This window comes from Episyrphus balteatus, chromosome 3 (genome assembly GCF_945859705.1).
Source record: "Episyrphus balteatus chromosome 3, idEpiBalt1.1, whole genome shotgun sequence".
Lineage (NCBI taxonomy): Eukaryota > Metazoa > Arthropoda > Insecta > Diptera > Syrphidae > Episyrphus > Episyrphus balteatus.
Window position 1 is genome coordinate 93,708,083 of NC_079136.1, and position 15,710 is coordinate 93,723,792.

Consider the following 15,710-nt stretch of genomic DNA (forward strand, 5'->3'; position numbering starts at 1 on the left):
TGAACAACAAAAACAAACGAAACAACTCCAATGTCATTTTTCCGTACACAATTATGTCCCCGGCAATTGTTTGAGTGCGAAAAGGAGGTACAGACTTTTTAATTTCGCTGAGTCAAACAGCGTACTGCAAAACGAAATTTTCAAAATATTCACAAACATAACCCAACTACATTTTAGCTTATTTTCAACTTTAGAAATGTTGTTGGGCATGGAAAAAGGAAAACGTTATTCAAGTTTGACCCTTTATAAGAATGTACTTATAAGGTCTATTAGAAGCTTAGACGAAGCTTTACCGAAGCTTTGAGATTTGACAGATAGCTTCGGAATGGCTTGTATAGTTCACTAATACATGTCTTATCGAAATTAAAAAAAAAAAAACTGCAAACTGCAAAACTGCAATTGATTTTGATTTTAAATCATGAATTTTATCTTTTAATCTGAAATTATATACCTATTACATTCCATTAGTTTTTGGTATTGAAGTATGAAGTGAATTTTAAAAGTATATAATTTTTTACCACACCCAGGAATCGAACTTCGTAACTGCTTGGTGGCAGTCCACCACTATACCCACTCGGCCATCCTAGTTAAGTTCGGTTAAGTTTCTTTAACAGTATTTAAACAACTTATTAGAAGTTGTTAAACAAGTTCGAACTTCTATAAGCAATTAAATTCTGAATTTTTAGAATGTGATTTTGTGTTAATTTAGCCTACTCACAATAATTGGAAAACTCGCGATATTTAACCCCCTCAAAACCATTTAAGGCCGCGATTAAAAGTTGTCAGACTTTTGAATTCGTTTTTAGAATGCATAAGGCAATAAAACTGCATACTCACATTTTGGTTATATCTCTACTCTCAAAATTTGCTGTGGGCTCTTAGACTTATATCTTCTATCTATCTTGGTGGAGACCAACGAAAAATTTCCTCTCACATCAGCAGTGTACTAGGCTTATAGCGCACTAGAGCTTTGTATATAAAAGATTCTGATTTTCGTTTGCGAAAGCAATAAGTGTTTCACGTTGCCATTGAAATTCTTGCGAATTGTGGTGTTCTAAAAAAGTAAGGAGTTGCTATAACATTATTTTTTTGACGTTTTCATTTCGTTTTGATTTTGGTACACCATTTTAAATCTGTGTGAAAATCAATTTCGGTAACGTTCAAGATTTCGTTGTGCTTTTTTGTATGGAAAATTTCGTTTCTCTTCAGGTGAATATTGGGCTATAATCTTTAATAAATTGGACAATTTCGCAAATTAGGTCAGTTCCAATTTCAAATTAAATTAATTTTCAATACAATTTGACATTCGAAATGAGATAATTTGCGAAGTTATTTCATTTGGGCTCTTGTGAAAATAGGCTATAAGAGTTTTAACCAAAACAATGTTGTTTTGCAATTTTCAAAACTAGAACATTTTTCATCAACTTTTTTGATCGAAAATCAAGTAAATTTTTCAAACAATTCTTTTACAAATCGAAAAATTAATATTTTCCTTTAAGAGCCAATTTTTCAATTTTCTAATAAACAGTCAGTTAACTGTTCGACGAATAAAGTTATTAGGCTCATAAACAATCAGATAAAAACATTGAATTTTTCAATCAAAAATAATTTATTCTACAGAATAACAAAAAAAAAATTGTCAAATTCAAAAATATTTAAAATTAAACGTCATTTTTATTATGATTGTTTTTGTTTTTTTTTTGTTTTCCACTGTATTTTTTTGAAAATTCTTCCAAAACAGCTTTGACAACTGACACAATATTTTTGTTGAGATTATTCCTTAGAATAATTTTTATTCGTCGCTGAAAGAAGCAAATAGTTTTATTCTTAGGAATAAGCTATACCTGCCTGTTGAAAAATTGATTTTTCTTTATCCTTAGGAATAAGTACTAACTGACTGTCAACGGCGTATACAAGGGGGGGGTCACGGGGTCATGACCCCCCCCAAGAACTCAGAACTTAAAAAAGAATTTGTTATGTGATACTGAAATCTTTTGAGTAAGATTATTTTCAAAATGTTGAAGTTTTAGAACATGAACGAAAATTAAAAGTAAAAAAAATTTTTGGTATTCAAACAAACTATTTTACCATATTTTGGTGATGTGGTCATATTTTTAGCGAACGCTATGCTGGATTAGGATTATTTTGATTCGTTCGATAATATTAGTTGAGCTGTGCTGTAGAGTTTTGTATGGAAACAAAATCCGGATAAGTATTATATTCAAAGCTTTTTTAAAGTAGGTACACAAAAATAATATCTTAAGGGCAAGACACTGCTTACCAGCAAATAAAAGAAGCAGCCATATCTTCTATTTTTTTATATGATGAAGTGAATAAAATATGTTTTAAATAGGGAAGCTTTCTGTGGCCTTGCTGTGTGGAGGTTAATTCTGTTGATAAAATTCGTCATCGGCAAAATGTTAAAGAAGGATATCATTTCTCAAATCTTTTTAGTTTTTTGTAATGTTCCAGTTCAATACATTCGTCTGATAAAATTTGGTGAATTTTGTTTGCTTACAGAATATAACAGTATTTTGTACATACTAAATTTGCTAGATCTGTTGCATTTTTTGAAACAACTATCGATTTGTTAATCATTAATGGCCAGCCAATTATAGAAGCAATGTAAGCAACCTAATCTAAGGCAATTTAAATATTATTATTAAATATCACTTAGGGCTAATTTTTTGAATAGTTAGATAAACCTAAGTTAGAGCTTATTCCTAGGAATAAAAGTTTTTTTTTTATAGTGACATTTATTCTTCTGATAGTCTATCTGACGATTGAAAAAGCAGGGCTTAATCTAATAAATACAACTGAATGTTTTTTATATTGTAAACCGCTGATTAATACCTGAAAACGGACGAATTCCAAAATATCGCCAAAATTATTTTTTTGTCTTTACTATTTTAATAGAGGTATTTTAAATTCCTATACAATTTTAAAACAAAATTTAAAAAAAATTATATTTTCAAATTCAATTTTTTTTACAAAACTTTGCGATTCGTTTGCCTGAGGTTAGGAAGACTTTTAATTCAAAAGTTAAAACTGTTATTAAGTAAAAACGATTTTTATTTTAACTTTCTGGGCTAGCGGAAAACAATGAACAGTTGTTTTAAGGCAAATTATTCAATCGAAGTACTCGTACAGTACATTTTATTTTTAGGAGAGGATAGCCTTAATTGGTCAAAATTAAAGCCTAGTACGCTGCTGATAAGAAACGAAAAATCCCATACAAAAATAAAACAACGAAATGGTAAACCAAAAATTTCGTTCAACTTTTCGTTCTGTAGTACGCTGTTCGGCACAACGAAATTGAAAGTCTAAACTTCTTTTTCGCACACAAACAATTGCCGGGGACATTCATTGTGTGTGGAAAAATGACATTTTGAGCTTTTTTTGTTTGTTTTTGTTGTTCATTTTGTCATTGCATGTCTTTCTGCGATGCGTGTTTGCTTTTTTTTCATTTATGTTTTGCAATTTTTGAGTACTTTTCGGTCCAAATTTCGCAAGCATTTCGTTGTCTTCGTGGAGACCGACGAAAAATTTCGTTTCACATCAGCAGCGTTCTAGGCTTTAAGGCTTAACGCTAAACTTAAACGAATCTCATACCGTTTTTGTTTGGTTATTTTTAGAACTACATTCGGAACTTTTTGATTCAAAAAGCCCATTTTCAGGTTTATGCCTGCTATCAAAACTTTTGAAAAAAAAAAAAAATGGCATGACCCCCCCCCAAGAAGCAAACCTGTATACGCCCCTGCTGACTGTTTAACTGACTAATGAAAAATTGGCCCTAAAGAAAATTCAGAAATTGTTAAAAACGATATCGATTTTCGAGTTCCTTGCGCAATTATTTACTTACTAACTTTGGATGACCAGCACCATAAGGCGGCTACAATCTATAGCGGATTTCAGCCTCAACCAACAAGCTTCTCAGCTCTGTCCTTAGATGCTCCCAGTTTCGCACGCCAAGTTGATTGAGGACCAATTCCACTTGGTTGCGCCACCTCAGACGAGGTCGTTGCGCAATTGCATGAGTTCTTTCGTTTCACTTCACGTTTCAACAGCATCTTAAATAATCCGCCCTTTCACGAATTCCATTCGTATCAGAAAATTTGCTACAAGTCCCAAAAAATTATCACTGAATCCGTTTGTAATGCAAAATTTTATAAAAAAATCATACCGATATACGTTTTTGACTGCTATAAGTTAGATTTCATTTAAAGTATTCATAAGAAATAGTAGATAGAGAAAATAAACACGATTCTTTCTTTCATTCCTTTTGTACTTTCCTCGAACTTTGAGTTCCGATTGGGAGTTATTTTCGTTTCGAAATATCTTCCGATCGCAAAGCCTTGAGGGTTGATAACAAGTTAAAACTCAAAACCACAACATTGTTTGCGTTCACGTACCGATCCAAGGGTATCCGGATACCTTTGTGTTGTTGTAATCCCATATAAAATCTCAGCTGATCGTAAACATGTGTTGACCAGCAAAAAAATCCAAAGGTATCCTAAAAATTTCGAAACCGAAACGTCAATATTCAAATGTGGAACTTTTTCATAAAATTATCCATACAGCGTACGCATACCTTTCCGCCTTGATTACAAGCCTTAAAACGGGAATTTAAAAATTCGTATGCGATTTGAATGGCGACTTTAAATATAATGGAGAGTAGCAAGTTGGCTTGAGCGATTCCCCACATTTTAACACACACAACTGGTTAGGCCTCAAAAAAATATTGGGAAAAATGTATTTTTGTTTTGTTTTTTAACTCATACTTACTGAAGTGCAAAATTTCACTAAAACGAGGTCAAGGTAACTTTTTTCTTTGAAAAAGTCTCCAAAAATATAATTTAATATTATATAAATATTAATATAACATAAATGCATTTTTTGTTGACAATATGTTGTTACCTAAATTTTTTATTAATTATGTTTCCGTGGAAATACAAGTCACTTATACAATACCGTTATGTAATAAAGTAGCTGTATAATTAGCTTTGCGTTTCATGTATGATCTCATCTGTATAACTTATGGTTATTTTATTTAAAATTTAAATGTCGTATCATTAGTCATGAATAATAAATTGTGTTGGCATTCTTATATTTTAAACAAAAATCAAAATTTGTAAAATTTTCAATTCTTATTATTTGTAACAGTTATTTTTTTTTTGTGGATAGAAGAAAAAAAATCTACAATTTTTCTTCCAAAATACGATCATTTTAAGGATATTTTTTCTTATTATTAATTTATTTTGTTTTTAATGGTAAAATTAAAAAAAGCTGACTTGAATGGTTCGGCCATCCATCCTTGAACCGTCCATCAGTGCTAAAATTAAAAAAAAAAAAAAAAACAAAATTAATTAAACTCTTCGTAATTGAATTTATAAATAAAATCTACCAATTGCCAACTCAGCATCTCGCTCTTTGAAGAAACGCACAACTCCAACATCATTTCCACGGATCTCAGCGAATTTAACTTCTCCAACATCACGGAATTTATCGCGCAATGTCTGCCACGTGCAACTTAATGGAATCTGGAGAAAAAATAGAAAACCTAATGAGTAAACTTATCGATTAAAACAGTTTAAATACTAACATTTTTAATTACGATGGTATCAGATTTGCGTCCACCACCTCCTCCTAGTGGGTTCTGATTTCCACCTCCGCCGCCATACATATCTAAGTTAGAGCCTGAATTGTAATCGTTGTTGTCCTGCGGTCCAACTCCACTGTTGTAAGCGTTGCGCAAGTTATCGAAGTTTCCACTTCCTCCAACACCACCGCCGCCTCCGCCACCACCACCTCCCAGATTGTAACCTGATGATCCACCGTAACCAGAGCTGTAATTATTTCCAGTGCTGTAGTTATTGGTAAGGGCTGTAGCGGTGGACATGGAATCTTCATTGTTTGGAGTAATAGGTGCTTGTCCGAGGTTCAAACCCAAGTTGGAAAGACTGCTAGTTAATAATGGATTTGACAATGCAGCGCCAAGTCCACCGACGACGTTTGTCAAAGCTGCCAAATTTGAGGAAGACAAATTGCCAAGATTCAGTCCACCAGCTGGACCTAATAAGTTACCACCAACTGGTTGTTTGTTTACAGAAACTGGTGCCACAGGAGCCGGTTGCACGGAATTATTAAACATTCCACCGCCCAGATTCATATTGCCAGAGTTAGAAGACATTTGTGGGGGTTGTTGTTGCTGTTGTTGTTGATTTGATTGATTGGTTATACTAGGTATATTGCGTGCTACATCCTTCAATGGTTCACCATTAGGACCAAGACCAATGCCAACTCCACCCAAACCTTCTGGCAATTTAATGCCTTCTCCTTTATCTGGAATACGATCCAAGCGAACAGTCATACGACGATCGAAGAGCATTTGACGATCAAGCATCGAAATTGCTTGTACAGCTTCTACCGGATGGTCATATTCAATCACAGCAAAACCACGACTATTTCCCTCTTTGTCCATTGACAAGTCGACGTTTTGAACCTTACCGGCCAACTTAAACACCTGTTTAAGTTTCTTCGAATCGACTTTATAGTCCAACTGTAAATTTTATTTATTAATTAATATTTTTTAACACACATTATATTCGAATCAATATTATTAGTATAGTTTATTATGGTTTCCTCCGGGAATTAAGCCCAAACGTAGATATCTTCAATTATTTTTTTTTTTTAACATAATCAGTGAACATTTTGTTTTTGGCGACACTTTTATTTAAAACTTCTTCTGACACAAACTTCCATTTAATATATCAATGATCAATGAAAAAAATTTCTACAAAATTTAAAGTCCTTCAGGGATTGGTTCAAGGTACTTCGAGATTGTGAAACTTTGTACAAGAAGATCAAGTTAAATAATGATTAAACATTATTTCTCAACGAAGAAAATACTGAAAACTATCTTACCCTTGAACTGAATATTTTTTGGCTCAAAATGAAATACAAAAAACAAATTTTTTGGATCTATAACAAGAAATTAGGAGCTTTAAAACTTATATTTACTATTGTTTTCTTTATACTAGCTCCATTAATATGCGAACGTAGTATCGAAATACTACGAAACAATGAATTTGGAAAATCGTTTGACACGTTTCGAATATTCTGCTGAGTCATAAAAGGGCCCTTAAACTTCAACGGAATGTTTTTTTTTAATTGCTACTATAAGCCTAAATTTTAGCTCCCATACAAAATTGTCATTTCAGAATCCGGCATTGAATTAATCAAACTCCTTAAAACGTAGTTTACGAACACTTTACCTAAGATACAAAACTCATAGACATAGAAATATGGATATCGGAGCGAAGTGTAGCTTAAACCGAAAGCCGAACAAGTAGACGTCTTCATAAAAAAAATATAACAAACCACTTTTTGGGTTCCTTTTTTTTTTTTATTTAAAAGTGTAGTAATGCCTTCCCTATTCTGTATGTTTCTTTAAAAAAAATCCAGTGTTTTCGAAGGAATGAAAATTTCAAAAATAATAGCCCTGCTTTAGGTTGTCTGTTTTTAAACATTATTTATTATAATATTACTTTAAAAAAAAAGAACTTAACTACATAATTTGTCCAAGTAGACAAGCAATATTCATAGTCGATTTCTAGTGAACAAATTTTCGATGATCATCCATCATTTACATGCCAAGGAATAAAAGTTAACTCATGATACACTGCCGCTCACATAATTCGAGTCCCTAAATAAATAACTGGTCAATATTTTGATATTTTGTATGTCTCCTTATACACACTCTCTGTGGCCGAGATCATTAATTAAAATGGTTCAATCAATTAATCACTGTGAAAAAGTGCTTCTATTTTGGTTCATTTATTTAGAACTGTCCCTTTTTATTGGTTTTTGTGTGCAAGTCGAAGCAGTAATATTAAGAAGATTTCAGTTAAAATGGGTCGCGCGATTTCATTGGCAGCCGATGATAAAGCAAATAGATTAAAAAAAAAAAACGCAACGAAACCGAACATTATATCAACATTTTTATGGAACAAACCCAAATATGGTAAAAATACCATGGCAATCCTATTGTAAGTTGCAGAAACATTAACTCTCTAGCATTTATGGTCCAGTTTTCATCAATAGACAGAAAAACGACTGGTGAAGAAGATACAAAGACGAACTGTTCGAACTTATCAATGACATATCATGGTTAAACGTTTAGAATGATTAAGACAAGTAGAACGAATGAACACGAGTCCCAGCCGGTAGTCTTCTGCGCCAAGCCAGAGGAATACCTTATCTCGGATGGATCGACTAAATGACTCGAGGTGCGAAATTGGAGACGCTTTTCCTAGAAGATATAATTGGATGCGTCCTTGACGCAAAAGCCGCTGTAGTACTATCATGGTATGATGGTAAAAGAATAAAGTGCCATTAAGCTTGACAAGTTGTCCAATTCTTCTTATTCCAAAAACTAATTTGTTTTATCAGGACGCGAATTACTACGATCTTTAAACAAAACGTTGTTTCAATTAAGTGATGCTCGATGTGCATGTACCTCCTATGTTTGCTTCTGATTTAAATCACAAAAGCAAAAAAAATGGAAAAGTTAATTTATTTACTAAAAAGTACTTCTCCAAAGAAATAATTACCTCTATTTTCCACATATTTGTTTTTTCTATTTCTCACAAGAGTTAAATACGTCTTAGTAAAATAAAATAACACTGGGACTTGAGGATATCTCAACTGAATTCAACTTTAACCAAAACTTAACTCTAACAACCTTTCTATAAAAAAAAATAAAGATAACACATAAAACAATAATAAACCAAAGACTATAAAAAAAAAACTTTTTTTTTAAATAATGTTTGAAATTCAATACTCACATTAGCAACAAAAACTTTATTATGCAAAGGTCCATTAATTCCAAGACTCTCCAAAAACGAAGCAGACAAACCATACGAATTGTAAGACGCATTATTATAATCGTTAGACATCATCATATTACCAATGTTATGATTACGCCCAGATCTAGAAGAAAATGTTTTTCAAAATAAAGAAGGAAAGCAAGCAAATTTGTTGACAGAAAGACAGGAAGAGATAGGGGTAGTGTATATTTGGCTTAGCCTGCCCGATAAGCCAACAGCAACAGCTCGCTTTTCAAACAACACATATGGCGCGAATAAAAACTAGTTACCCGTCGTAGAACAATAATTTTTATAAAGACGATGATATCCAATAAATATGAAAGCAATGAATTTTGAAACATTCTTGCTGTAGGCTGTAAAATCAGTAGATCCAAGGGACAATAATCACAATCGAAAAGTAGTATCACATTACCCATTGGCCAGTAGGAAAGATCTACTCGAGGAGTTAAATTAACTTAGCCCAACCATCATTTTTCTCAAGACCTTAAAGAGTGCAACAACTGAGAATTAATTGCATCAACTAGTGGAATATTGAGTGACAGTCTTCTTCTTCGAATTGCGAATCCAAGCTATAAAATTTGTATAAACAGTTCTTCTGTAATTGAGTTTGCATAATTATGTTAGATTACCTTTTGAGATACAAATCATTTAAGAGCTAGTTCAAAAAATAATTTTTCACCTCACAAAATAAATATTAGTTTTCCTTTTGCAATTTCTATGAGAGGGGAGCCACCTAACCGGTGAGTTTTTTTTGTAGAATTTAAAAGGACATTTTTTAGTACGTGACAATTAAAATTTTCGTTCTTTAAAATTATTTCACAATCTGTTTTCCTCGTCAATTCGTGAAAAAAAAAAAACGGAGAGTTAAAACCAAAGCCCGGTTAAAGTTAATATTTTAATCATATGAAGTGTTGAATAATAAAAAAACAAAATATGTAAGCAAGCAGTTTATAATAAAAAATACACTTTTAATCATTTTTCTGGTTTCAAGAGAAATATTTTTTCCTAGGCACCATTTCAATTCTCTTCCTAAGTTGTTATCTTTTTTTGCTTAAGATTTATCATTGGGATGCACATTAAACGGTGCAAGTCGAAATCTTTGACAAGTGCGCTGTTGACTGTTTCCCCCTATTTCAGAACAGTCAACAGCGCACTTGTCTCAAAAATATCTTTGAAAAAAAAACTTGCACAGTGTTATTATTTGTTGTTCATTAAATTTATTGTCTTAAGACCCTGTAACTAAATTTTTTAGGTCAGTTTTAAGCCGTTATCAATAAAAAAAAATAAGATTAACTTAGGGTTAATTGGTCACTTTATTGTATCCTTAAAAAAAAAATAGGACATATTTACGCTTGTTATCCAGTTTACTTGGATGAAAAAGGAATCTTTTTTCTGGAAAATTGGTGAGTCGTTAGGGCTCATCATAAAGTTGGTGTCAAATGAGTTTTTACGAAAACCCAACCAATTGTTGCCAAGTTATTCACAACTAAAGACGATAACGGAGAAGACCGTACGTGGAAAAGACACTAACCATCGTGAAACTTCTTGGTCATCAACTTCCATGATGAGCTCTAACGACTCACCAAAAAAAGGTTGCTTTTTCAGCCAAATAGACTGGATAACAAGCGACAATACATATGTCCTCTTCGTTCCTTTGGAATGGCCGAGAAGTAAAGTTAATACTTCATTAATTTACCATTAAGCCACTTAAAAACAAAAACTGAAAGGTTTTCTTAGAAAAAGTATTTTTTTTTATTTCTAAAAACGACAAGACATTTTTGCATTCGGTTTTGTGTTTGTTCAAAAACAAATAGGTCATTCAATTTTGAAAACTAACTCAGTATTTATTACATAAAATTATTTAAAAGCAGCTGGCTTTACAAAAATGTAGCACGTACGTATTTGATTGCTTCTTTATATTCTTATTCCAAATTACTAAATTTTTTTTTATAAAATTGCCCCTTCTCGTTCGTCAAAAAAGTCGAAACATACTAAAACTGACTAGGTACTGAAACTTTTGTTGGCTTCCATCTTTTTTGTTTGTTACATTAAGCGGGCCTAACACATGAACCCCCGTATTTATAAACGTTGTACAACTTTATACAAAAACCTTGTTTGTTGTTGTCTTATAGCTGTCAAACGTATACACAAGAGAAGATTGTTTTAGCCGCAAATAATGTGATTATTATTTTAATCAAATAAAGCATATTTGATTGAAAATAAGTTTTCTCTCTGAACTTCACAAAGTCACAAATTGAGAATAAAAATCCTCAAGTTGAGTCCAACTTGCAGTGAAGAAAATTACTCTTATATAGCCAAGAGAGTAAAAATGTACTATAGTAACTATTGGAAGAAACGTTGACGGGAAATACGAAAGTAAATCACTAATGTATACATTTTTAAATATAGAATTAAAAAAAATATAAATATGTATTTTTATACTTCAGATTTCATGCTACAATAAGAGGTAAATGAATTAGTATTTATATTTATAATTTTTGTGAACCAAAAAATGTTCTCTTAATTTGACTATTAGACCAGTGCCGATGCCTTTAAAAACATTAAAAAGTACAAAAAAATCATAGTAGGATGAAACCCATTGGAAAAGGAGGTGAATATGATGAAAATTAAAGGAAAAATAAATTACGGGCGAGCCGAGTTCGGGAAGTCGGTGGGTTGAGTTTTTAATGGTAAAAAAATGGTATATCTCGATTTCCGGCAAAACTACAAATCCTATAGAAAAAAGTTGTATGACAAACTTGTAGGTAATAAAAAGATCTACACCTTTTGTATCAACAATTTTTTCACATAACCTCAAAATTTATGTGAAAAATTCAAAAAAAAACCGAGTTTTTGGTTTTTTATTTTTATCTTTTTCAAAAACAAAATTTTTTCTACAAAATTTGGTGAAAACTTACGTTATTATGTCCCGAACACACTGTAATTTATTTGATTTAAAATATTAACTTGTTTACCTTATTTTGACTTAATACCAAAAAAAACACCCTAATTTTCAATCGAAAATTCACGTGTCAAAATATCATAATTTTTCAAAAAGTCGGTGGGAATTTCATTCGCTAAAATGTCTATTTTCTGATGGTGTAAAAAAAAATTTACATTAGTATACTATAAAGCATGTTCTCGTAAAATTCAAAATATGAAAAAAGCTTGAATTCGAAAAAAATTTTTATCATTGTTTACAATTTTGGCCTATTTATTCAAATTTACACTTTAATTACTCAAAAAACGTAAGATTTATCAATGTTACATGAAATAATACGTATAATACGACTTCCCGAACTCGGCTCGCCCGTAATTTATTTTTCCTTTAATTTTCATCATATTCACCTCCTTTTCCAATGAGTTTCATTCTACTATGATTTTTTTTGGTTTCAAAAATTATCGACCCTGGTCTATATCCTATAGACCGGTCGTAAGTTTAGGTAAGTACTTTTTCGCTGTGCTACATTTTCCCATGCTAAATTATTTTTGAAAATAATACTTTAAACAATTCTCTTTAATAAAAGAATACTATGCAATCCAGAAACGACGAACTAATGAAGTTATCCAACTCTTGATACTTGACTGTTTTAAGATTGTTCCAACCCTTATTATGATTTGTTCTCAAAAGATGCATCCTAAATTATGCACTCTCAAATTGGTTTCAAAAGTATCTCTAACCTTATCATATTTTAATAAATATAGCAACTTACAATCTATCATCGTCGTTGTTCCTCCGGTTGAAACTGCGGTCCATGCGATCATTGCGGTTGCCACCACCGCCGCCGCCGCCACCACCACCACCACCGCCTCCACCAATTGGACCTCCTTCCCGAACTATGCGTCCATACTGATCACGATTTTCACCATGATCTTCCTTCACCACAAGTTCTCTGCCATTAATTTCATAACGATTCAGTTTCTCGAGTGCCTTTTCTACATTGTCGGGATCTTTAAACTCCACAATGCCACAGCCACGGGCTTTGCCGCTCTCGTCATGAAACAGCTCAACATACTCAACACTGCCGACAATGCGACGGAAGAGATCTTTCAAATCTTGCCACCTATAATCGTAGGGAATATTTGAGATGTAAACGCGGCAATTGCGCTTCTCCCGGCTACGCTCCCGGTTGCCGCCATCGGCATCGGAGAATCGTGTTCCACGAGCTCCACGCCCACGGCGGTCGCGCTCCTTTTCTTTTTCATTGTTACTGCCGGCGGCACTGTCACCTCCATTTTCCGAATTGTCTCCGGCTTGAGATTGCTGGTTGTCTTCAAATTCCATTTCTTTTAATGTAAAAAATATGTATATCACAAAGATTTCCTTTTCTAAATAAACACAATTTCCATTGAATTTTCTTACCTTTTTGTGAATATTTTTATGCAGGGTATTTGTTCAAATTCCAGCAATTAATTTGCACTTAAAATGTAGCAAAATAATTTTAATATAATTAAGAGATTTATAACTTTTTTTTCTATCGATCGATGTACACCAAAGGAAGAAAAGCGCTTCAGAAGAGAAAATGGCGGAGCAAAATTTTTCACTTTTGGCGTGCAGAAGAAAAAAAAACAAAAGTGATGAGAAAAATGTAGGCCGGCAAGCGGCTTCGGCTAAAGGCGCAGAAATTGATATCGATTTTGCAAGAATACTAAAAGTGTTTGACATCAGATGGCGCTTTTCTTAAAGGTGAACCTACATCTAATTAGTTTGCTTTTACACGAAAACCCAAACATCCCAGCAAACGTAGAACTACAGAAAAAACCGGCGAAATATGTACGTAAAAGAAGTACTTCTTTTCCACTGAAAAAATATAGGAGCTCGGGAAAAAACTCAGTTATATACTTTCTGTATATAAGAATACGTGAAGCATCTATCTCTTTCTTGCATGCAAGATGAAATGAATTTCCCCTCCATTAAAAGTACAGACAAATGTACTTCAAAACTACATCAGCGAAGCACATCTGGAAGTGCTTCTGATGTACATTTTCCAGTACTTTTTTAGCTACAGAAAAACCACTGAAACTCCATATGGCTCCTTGAATCTAAAAGTACGTAATTAAGTGGTGAAATTTGTACGTAAGAGAAGTAGTTTGTTCCTAGTAAATCTAAACATTTTGAAACTACAAATGAAATTACAAATAAACTCTGAAGTTAAAACTTTGGTTAGAGATTTAGATTTATTCATTCGAATTGTATATCAAAACATGAACGTCTTGTGTGACACTTTACTTCAGACTTCTATGAGGAATGTTGGCGTTGAATTTCTCTTAAATCTTACATCTACGTCAGGAATTTTGGAAATTCTTTATCACTAAACGAAGGAGAGTCACTTCATGCACACAACTGTTGAGGGGAACAAAATGCTTTCCACGCAATGTATTTTTAATACGAACTTGCACATCTTGATTGCCACTCGAACGGACTGCATCCAATAGTGTGGCGAGCAAGGAGTCTCTGACGTCATTTTTATACTCGACATAGAATTGTTGAATGTTGTTTTTGTCTAGGATTAGAGCGAACACATCAACAAGTGGTCGGAGGGTGCAGTGCAGACCTGAGAAAAAAAAAATAGTACCATCAGCTTCACAAAGAGCAGAAGGGAATCTCTTTAACTTACACTACAAGTCTGTGAAATGTGGATCACACTCAAGTATTGTAGTCTCTACTAAACATAAGATTCGTTTCACTCGTTCTGGATGGCGTGGGGGAAAATTTCGAACTCTAAACTCAGTCATTGATGTCTGGAATTGATCTCCACTAGAAGACAGAGAAATCAACAATTATATAATTTATTAATTTTAAAATAAGCATACCTATATTTTCCAAATCCATGGGTGGTGGTTTTTGTATCATTTTTTTTTATTTTGATTTTTCTAAATGCACAAGGCTGAGGTTGTGCATTTTGATGATGGAAAGAAATGGTGGTGGAATTTTTGTGGCGTGCCGAAGAATTTGTGCTACTACACATTGTGTATTGAAAATAATTTTCACAAATAACACTGATTACGACGATATTTATTTTTTAAAATTAAATTGTTTTATTTTGGAGCACAGAAATGTTTTTTTTTGCTTAAGCCTGGTACGCTGCTCGCGCTAAATTTTAGCTCCCATACAAATTATCGAAAATTTTTAGCCGAGATAAAATGGATCCCATACAAGTTATCGATAACTTGTATGGGAATTTTATCTCAGCTAAAATTTAGCGCGAGCAGCGTACCAGGCTTTAGCTAATTGCTGTGGCTAAGTTGCTGTGGCTATCAAGGTTTCACTAGAAATGCAGGAAAATGGCGAGCCGCCATTACAAAAGAGAGAAAACCTTGAGCATTGCATACATCGCACTCTTTTCCTCCCATTTACCAAAGAGTTTATTTTTTTCAGGAGAAACAAAACTACAATATTTTGAGGGGAGAGGTTTTGGTAAATAAGGAAACACATACATCTACAAAGTAAAGACTTTGTTGGTGGTTGTAATTTCCCCTAAACTACTGAGGTTTGGTTTGCAGGGATTTGCTAAAAAAATTTCTCTTTTACCCCGTTTGTATGGCGATTTGAATCCGAATTGAATCAGGATTTAGGTCTATATATACCTGAATCGAATTGAATCCGGATTTGTCGATCCGATCCGACTCGGGGAGCTGAATCGAATCGAAAATATGCATATATACCAAACGAATTGAATACTCGAGATATAATTTATGGTGGAAATTGTGTGTGATTGTCTTCTTATGTGCAAATTTTACTGTATGTATGTATTATGATATCTAGTTTTACTTGCACCTTGTTTTTGGTTAGATTTTTCTATTTTACTGCAAATATATTTA

General features: G+C 32.9%; 1 protein-coding gene and 1 long non-coding RNA gene across 2 annotated transcripts; both read right to left on the reverse strand.

The window, feature by feature from the left end:
* Positions 1-5,128: 5,128 nt before the first annotated feature.
* On the reverse strand, positions 5,129-13,454 carry LOC129916412 (myelin expression factor 2). Its single transcript, XM_055996330.1, has 6 exons — positions 13,252-13,454; positions 12,602-13,175; positions 8,847-8,991; positions 5,603-6,559; positions 5,405-5,540; positions 5,129-5,332 (listed from the first exon to the last, which is right to left on the reverse strand). Exons 2-6 carry the CDS (start codon positions 13,171-13,173, stop codon positions 5,277-5,279), a joined length of 1,866 nt encoding a protein of 621 aa, XP_055852305.1. The 5' UTR covers positions 13,174-13,175; positions 13,252-13,454; the 3' UTR covers positions 5,129-5,276.
* Positions 13,455-14,047: 593 nt separating this feature from the next.
* LOC129916413 (uncharacterized) lies at positions 14,048-14,934 on the reverse strand. The gene is made up of 3 exons (XR_008772450.1): positions 14,703-14,934; positions 14,507-14,646; positions 14,048-14,443 (listed from the first exon to the last, which is right to left on the reverse strand). It is a non-coding gene; the product is annotated as an uncharacterized LOC129916413 (long non-coding RNA).
* Positions 14,935-15,710: the final 776 nt, after the last annotated feature.

Coding starts and splice junctions, on each gene's coding strand:
- LOC129916412 (XM_055996330.1), bottom strand. CDS start 13,173: ATGGAATTTGAAGACAACCAGCAATCTCAAGCCGGAGACAATTCGGAA. Junction 6,560..8,846: donor ATAAAGTTTTTGTTGCTAAT/GTGAGTATTGAA, acceptor TAAAATTTACAG/TTGGACTATAAAGTCGATTC. Junction 5,541..5,602: donor ATACCATCGTAATTAAAAAT/GTTAGTATTTAA, acceptor TTTTTTCTCCAG/ATTCCATTAAGTTGCACGTG.